Below are 8,249 nucleotides of genomic sequence, written 5' to 3'. Positions count from 1 at the left end.
TCGTCCGATTAGTCCTAATCTTATCGTACAATGCTAATTTGTTTCTAAACTTTTCAATGTTATGAATTTAGTTCAAAATATTCCGGCAAAATTATAATGTAATCCTTCCCCGGCCAATTTTCGCTGAAAATCCAGTATACCACATAAGACGGCTAGCGATGATTGAGCCACAATGTCAGCGATTTCTGGCGAAAATGAACGGAATGTCTACATTGGAATTTGCTCTAAGGTTTAGGATTAAATTAATAAAATTAAAAATTTCAGAACTGATTTGATATCCATGAAATGGGTAAATTTCCCGCATAATTTGGTTCAAGTAATCCTACGCTAAAGCGGAATAGCTCGGCCCGACCCTTGTAAGGATTTTCAAACCCTACTTATGACGGAAATTTCGAGTTTGATTAAATCCACCGTCAGTGGCCAAAGATGGTGGCGCCTCACCCTCCAACTTCCGGCAACTTCGTGACTAAACTCGAGTTTACATGAGGTGAATCCATTAGCCGTTGATCATGTAAGCACCTAATCTTTACTATAATGCGTTGAGTCTAGGTGCACGGATCAAGGCAACAGTTTCTCCCAACTTCTAGTATGAAGACATTGCCACCCTAACCGTGGGAGGCGAACCAGAGAGAAGTCATTGCAACACGGTGGCATTCTTGAATCAAATGAGAAGTTTCAAGGGTCATTCTAAATATTTCCCTTAGTCTTTTTTTTTTTGTCTGTAATATTTCCCTTAGTTAAAAAGCCCTTATAAACTGCAAAATTTACGATGTCCTATCCAAAATTATTAAATCAAGAATGGCAGGACAATGTAAGAACCCTTCTTTTCGAAAAAAAAAAAAAGAGAGTAAGAATTTATTAAGCCACGTTAAAATTCACGAACAAATTTGAATTGCGGGTAGGAATATAATGACCACCGGTGTCATTTTACTAGGGATGAGTATCGGTTCAGAGTAGACCGTGGAATCGAATTAGAGAACCGAACCAAGAAACCCTAATTCTCTCCTTTTGATTTTACCTTACATCTTATATTCTCGTTGTAATATACTTCTCGCTATTTTGTTGATATACTATTTTGTTGTAACTGCTATTTGTCTTGGTTGTGAATAATGAGATGTATTACTAAAGCTTGTCCTTTTAAGGAATAAGAAAAACGAAACAGAAAAAAAAAACAGAGAAATTGATCGGTTTTTAAGTAGACCTTAGAACGGAGACCGGATTCACATGATCGGTTCCCAAAAACTGAAAACCGGTCCCGACAAGATGATACCGGGTTATAAATCTGGAATCCATTCACTCCGAAAACGACTCACCCTCACATTTTGCTAGTGAAAATACATGAAAGTTTTAAGGTACCAGAAAAGGGCGGGCCACGGACACAGTTTCATTCCCGTTACGGTTTTGTACATATTGACAGAGGAAAAGGACATGTTGTCGGGAAATGATATGTCGCGCCATTTATGAGTTATTTTAGGTACAAACGAAATATTTTTACCACAAATCAGAATCATTTGCATCGCGCGTGATGAAAAAACTTTTACCGAGTCTTTTAGCCCTGCCGACCTATGCCAAATGGGCAATCCGCTTAGCAGGTTAAAAGGACCAAAAAAAAGGTCCATATCGTGCGCAACCTGAGCCCTTCGCTATCAAGCCGAGTTTTGCCTCCTGACCAAACATTTCAAATTTACCGCGAATAAGCTCGTTTTACTCTCGATGCCGATGCCAGCGTATTGGAAAATACAGAATGCTTACTACCAACGATTGCGCAATACCACGCGAGAGACCCTATTTTCACGGTAAAAAGTACAAAAAGTTTTACGAGGAATATGGTAAAATAAGTGGGGGGTTGATCTAGACTTGTATAATTTTCTTTAGATCTTTGAGTTAATATCACAAAAAACCTCAGATTTGTATATTTATAACAAATTTATCCCAAATTAATTTTTTGACCACCAAAAACCCCAAACTGGTATACCTATGACAATTTTACCCTTCGTTAGTTTCCGTTTAATTTTGTGATCGAATTTCTGAGTTGGATGGCACATGATAATTGATGTGTATACCAGTTTGCGTTTTAGTCTCTATTTATTACATGTGTACATGTTTGTGATTTTTTGTTATATTAATTCAATTTAACGGAGAGTAAATTTTATCACAAATGTATCAATTTGAGGTTTTTAGTAGTGAAAAAAAAATCAGTTTTAAGGTAAATTTATCATAGGTGTATTAATTTGATTTTTTTAACGATCAAAAGATTAATTTTTGGTAAATTTATTACGGACGTATCAATTTGAGATTTTTCATATTATTACCCCTAAATCATTTATGGAGGGAGATGAGATGCCAAAATTGCAGGTGCAACAAGAATTGATCTTACAACGTACGACGACGACGACGAGGGAATGAAGAAGATGGGGGAGACATCAAAGGACGGCATCGAACTGGACTTTACCTCGTCCTTTTCCTCGTCTCACCGGTCCCGTGAGATGCCCTCCCTCATTAAAAGCCCGACTCGACCTCTTCTGCCGTCTGGTCCACATTTTGCCCACCCTTTGTTTTTTTTTTTTCTTTAATCCTTTCCTCTCTCTCTTTTTTTTTTTCGGTAAATTCATGAAATCATTCAAAAAATACTAAAATATCGACATATAGAAGTCGTACCCCCATTTATTTTTTCATTGTACTGCGAAGCTTAAAAGTGCATTTTCGAAATTTCATAAAGAGAATCATCCGTAAAAAGTCAAGAGTAGCTAAAAAATCCCTCGCAAGGCGACCTAGGTAAGATGGGACTCAAAATTCGGATGAACACGTCCGGCTGTTAAATAAAGATTGTGTATCTAAACTTGTATGCAGGTTCTATTATTTGGAGAACCAAGATGAACTCTCCGTTTGTGATTTTTCTAAACAACACGCGAATGTGTGTTTCTCACCCTTGTATTGTCTTATCTTATAGAGATTATCTTTAGTTACGTTTACATTCGTCAATCTTATGTCTCACAAGTTCAGGTTACTCGAACTGTGGTCATCTTACTTTCTATCTCTTAAAGCATTAGAAGACGGTGAAAGCAATATTTAATCGAGAAAAATGTATGCATATTTGAATTTTTCATATTAACACTAGTGACAATTTCACAAATGATTATGAACTTTAATCTAACGTGCAGTGTCGTCTCTAAACTTTTAATTTGTTCAATATGATTCCTGAACTTTAGCTCAATTTGCAATATTGTCCCTAAGCTTTTAATTTGTTCAAGTGGTCCCTGAACTTTTGGTAAATGTTCAATCTAATGTAATTCTTCCATTAATTCAAGTTAATTAAATATTAATATTTGACTTTCAATCTGATAAGTTTGAACGGTGGAGAAAAAAAATAATGTTACACATTTATATTGAAGAAATTAAAAGTTCGACAATGACATTGTATTATTAACCAAAATTTATATATCATTTGTGTCATTTTCTTTTTTACTAGAAGAAACCAGACTACTTCCACACTTCTCTTATGTCGTGCCATATTGTTGTTACCCAATCGAACATGACACAAAAAGGTCATCTCTCTCTCCCTATTGTTTTGAAACATATTGACCCTTTCAATCATGGGTTTAACATAACCTTAGACTTAGCAATTACAATTGCCAAATGTCATGTGACGAACCAAAACACATTAAAGAAAACCACGAGGCACCAAAATATCTAATGCTAGATCCAATCCACTCTCCTAATCAAGTCGTACCTTCCCCTAAAACTTGTTAATCATGGCTTTCGCTTAGGGACAGCTAACATGGTTTTTGGAATAATTTAGTGTGATGTGACCTCATTGACATCCTCCACCGTCCGCCACCACCTCTTCCTCCTCCTCCGAGCATCGCTGGTGGCTGTCCACCGGAGAAGAAGAAAGAACAAACTAGAAAAAGAAAAAAAGAAAGAAAGAAAATAGAAAAAATAAATTAATTAATTAAATTTAAAATTGGACGAAAATGCCCTTGACTAATCAGAATAATTAGCCAGCCGATGACTGGCAATGTTAGACCCTTATTTGAAACGGTCATGGCCACTTCAAGCTCTTATTTTAGACTAACATAGTCACCTCAAGTATTTACCTTACATAAGATCCACTTCATACTCTTATTTAAATTTTGCTTTTTTCAACTAAGGTAAGTAAGTCAAGTAGATGCTAGCGTTCAGCAAGTTTCTTGAGTGGGGAAGGCATAAATTCCCCCTCATGCCACCCAGCCTCACCTCCATTATCATTCCTGGAAAAGTTAGAATGTTCCAACTAAAATAAGTGGAATGAACGATTTTTGAAATTCTCTTTAATGTAGCATAAGACGAGCCAAATGCAATTATCATAAGAATGAGGTTAACAAGTGCCCTAAAACACTCATTAAACATACTTAATTAAGTGTTCCGGAGCACTTATTCACCATACTTAATAGAGAAATGTTTTGGTTTCCAATATAATAATTACACACGAGACCAAAAAAAAAAGACAGTGCTTTGGAAACTGCACACTTTGTCATATCGACTATTGAACAAATTTCACATGCACTCTACGAAAGAATTCCTTAATCAATACCGCAATTTTCCAAAACAGTGATTATACATAATAAAAGAACAGACAGCACATTGAAAACCGCAACATTTTCATTAATCATTTACTTAACTAGTGATAAATTTGTTAAACAACATCAGAAGTATGGGAAAAAATGACAAAAAAAAGGGGGAAAATTAAGAGAAAAATAGAGGGAGAGAAAGAAAAGAAGATAAATGGTAAACATTGGAAACCCACATAGGGGGGTAGATCCTTTAATAGCCTTTCGGTGCTTAAATTCAACGGCTTCCTTTACCCTTTTCACTCATCACGGGCCAAAACTCTATCATTTTGCTGCGTTGGTGTTTGCCTCCTTTCCCTCCCTGCCTCCCTCCCTTCATTCATCCATCCATTGATTCATCTCATCTCCACCTCCCCTTCAATTTCTACATCAAACCCATCATCCAGATTCCCTCCTCTTGCTTTGCACGCACCGCTTGGGACAGAATCCTAAAAGCTTCGAAGGCTGCAATTGCTGACTTCTCTCCCTCTCTCTCTCTCTCTCTCTCTAGCTGGTCCTTTTTGACTCCAAATCCCACCTCCTTTTTCAAACCCTCTTCGCGCTTCTCCAGGGTACGTGCCGGGAGATGCGGCGGGCTCTGTCCGTCTTGTGAGAGGGGAAGGTGCTCGCGACCACTACCCTCTTGCTCTGTTTTCGCTCTGTTTTTCCTCTGCGCGCCGCCCGCGCGGGGCCGGCAATGGCGATCGACGTCTGCTCGGAGATATCGAGCCCCGGCCTGCTCAGCCCTCGAATCTCCTTCTCCCACGATCTCAGGGAATGCGACGACGCCGTGCCCGTCGAAGATGACGGCAGCCACCGGGAGAGGCTCGACCGGTCGCTGCTGGACTCCGACTTCGACTTCTGCGTCGGCGGGTCGAGTTTCGTCCTCGAGCTCTCCTCAGCGGACGAGCTCTTCTCCGACGGCAAGATCCTCCCCGGCGAGATCAGGAGGGACAGAGTGGTGACTGCCGATCACAATAATTGTCGTCGGATACCATCGTCTCATCCTCCTCCTCCTCCATCTGGGACTCCTCCGATTTCTAGTGCTGCGTTCACGGAGAAGAAGAGTTTAAAGGAGCTCCTGTCGTACAGCTTCGACGACGACGACGATGACGACGAAGTGGATGAGAAGCCGCCACCGAAGCCGTTCTGGCAGTTCAAGCGCAGCAGCAGCCTCAATTGCGACGTTGCCAAGAGCAGAGGGCTAATCGGGTCGCTGCAGTTCCTCTCGCGGAGCAACTCGACCGGTTCAGTTCTGAATCCAAAGGACAAATCCGCGGCCAAGGACAACCAGAGGCAGAATTTGCAGAAACAGTCCTCCATTTCAAGTCGAAGATCGTCATCGGATTCATATCAATCCCCCTTCAGCATGCCATTTTCGTACAGTTCGTCGCAATCGCAGAAGCCTCCGATGAAGAAACGATACGGACACGGCGTGAGGGTCAATCCCGTATTGAATTTTCAGCCTCATATCACGATCGGGACGGTGAGCTTGTTCGGGCTCGGCTCGTTGTTCTGTAATGGCAAGGTCAGAAAGAAGAAGAAATGAACGATCTCGATTAATCTGTTTATTAATTCGCACGAACACAGAGAAAAGAAGAAACGAGCTTTTTTAATTGCCTCTTGTTTTTGTTTGTGCACATGTTTAGATGGATCTCATGGTGGTAGATCTGGGGCTCGATGAATTAGCATGTGATAAGGTTCTTGAAAAATTCCAGGGAATATAATGTACGGGTCTCTGTGGTGGATGCATGTTCAAAGATCAGGTTTTGGTTCCTTCTTCTTCTCCTTCTTCTTCTTCTGTGAATGATTTGAGAGAGAATATTACAGAGGAAAACAGGGAGGAACTGGTTCGCGATGCGTTTGCACATCAACATCAACCTGTCCTGGACACGGGAGGCACTTGAACAAGGGGGCTTTGCTCTTTCCCGACACTCTCCATCTCATCCTCTATCCCTTTGCCTTTTTCTTTTGCTGTTTACTGCTTTTTTGGTCAATAATTAATGTGGGTTGTCTTTTGTTCTTTTCTGCTTTTCCATTGGAGCTCGCTCACCAGTGAGCTCTTTTCTTTACCTGTGGAGACTAAGCAGGATGGTGATGTGGTCATGGTGTGTGGGGGCCTCTGATTTTGGACACCTTCTTTTCATTTTTCTTTCTTTTTCTTTGGCTTCTTTTTGTCTAGGATTGGAGAGAATATTTTACAGAGTGGTTTGGGAAAATTGATCAAGTTGACACTTTTTAACAATGAGTGAATAAGAAATTAGCGGATGGATTCATTTTTGGGTTAGCTTAGCTCGCAGAAAGAATCCTTGGAATGGAGATTATGAGTTCGATGGACATTAATATGTAGTCAGGTGGTCGTCAATAAAGAAATTAGGATTTCGTTAGTGTCGCTTATGCTTTATAAATAGAGTATTTCATGTGCTCTTTCGTTAAGCTATTGAGCGGAGACGTAACTTTTGAATGTTTTCTCTCTCCCTCTTTCATGGAGATTCTCGAATAATTACATGGTACTGGAGCCTCCAAAAGAGAGGGGCCCGAATCAAAACTCTAGTTTCCATCTCTCTCTATTTTTTGCCGTCGGTCTTAATTTTTTTTTTGTCATAAAAAAAATAGGACCCTTGTTCCTAACATCATCATTGACATTGAGACCATCACCATTTTGTCGTTCCAAGTCCTTTGTATTTCGTCCACCGGCATTCATCCTCAAGAAAGGCCACAACCGGTCGTCCTCAACAGCAGCAGCAGCATCGTCCTCCCCTTGTCGCGGGTCTCCAATATGCTCCGGTTGTTTCTAAGAGCAGCGCTGTCTCGTGAGCTGCTGGTCTCTTCGCCATCATTAGTCGAGCCTCTCTGTTCTCCAACTTCATTTCACCGTGCATTCCTTCTCGATTGTGGTCATTAGTCACCAGTTCTACTTCTCCCTCAAAATCAAGCTACTATCCTCGATGAGTTTTTTCCTTTGTTTGAAGCTTTAATTTTCTTCCTTTGTTTTCTGTCAATTTCAAATCCAAAAGAAGAAAAAGGGGAAGAAGAGGCTCTCTTGGGTGCCGTTAGTGCTCCAATAAGCCACTCCTCATCTTCAACTCCCCAATTTTGGTCGACACTCGACAACGCATGCCATGGATGGTGTTCGTTGTGGGACTTGCTTTCAATTGCGAGTGTCATCAACGAGCAAAGTCGCCGTCAAGATAGTTACAACCGGTGGAGCCATGCACGTCATGGAGTGATGAAGTTTAGTTTGCTGCAATTTAAGTCGGCATTCCATACGGTTTTGTTAAGGTTGGATGAGAAAGTGGTTGCATGTTTAACAATGCAGGTAGAGAGAGAGAGAGAGAGTTATGAGCCATATAGAGTAGGCGACGTCGACGGTTATAGTTGTCGGTAAGGGGAAAAGTACCAAAAGAATAGCTAAACTTGTTGCATTGGTACTAATTCAGTCTTAAATCTTTCAATTGTATCAATTTAATTCTAAACATTTTGCATTTATGTAAATTCAATCCATATGGCAAAATTAGGCTGCAAATTACTGACGTAGACACCGGCTGTCCTACGTTGCACTGCTGATGTTGACGTGGACATTTTCTTTTATGATTTTTTTGATTATTTTTATAATTTTTCTTTTCTATTCCTTTCCATTTTCTTTTTGGAAGTGGCTTG

At 40.2% G+C, this 8,249-nt stretch overlaps 1 protein-coding gene across 1 annotated transcript; it reads left to right on the top strand.

Moving 5' to 3' along the window:
• Window positions 1-4,839: 4,839 nt before the first annotated feature.
• Window positions 4,840-6,367, top strand: LOC115692865 (uncharacterized). The gene has a single exon (XM_030619866.2). The coding sequence runs from the start codon at window positions 5,287-5,289 to the stop codon at window positions 6,136-6,138; it is 852 nt and encodes a 283-aa protein (XP_030475726.1). The 5' UTR covers window positions 4,840-5,286; the 3' UTR covers window positions 6,139-6,367.
• The last annotated feature ends 1,882 nt before the right edge of the window (window positions 6,368-8,249 follow it).

Source organism: Syzygium oleosum, unplaced genomic scaffold (assembly GCF_021117445.2).
Source record: "Syzygium oleosum isolate NSW1041296 unplaced genomic scaffold, Sole_v2.1 Sole_v2.02, whole genome shotgun sequence".
Classification (NCBI taxonomy): domain Eukaryota; kingdom Viridiplantae; phylum Streptophyta; class Magnoliopsida; order Myrtales; family Myrtaceae; genus Syzygium; species Syzygium oleosum.
Note: the sequence above shows the minus strand (reverse complement) of the source record. Positions and strands in the feature narration are given on the sequence as shown.

Coding starts and splice junctions, on each gene's coding strand:
- LOC115692865 (XM_030619866.2), top strand. CDS start 5,287: ATGGCGATCGACGTCTGCTCGGAGATATCGAGCCCCGGCCTGCTCAGC.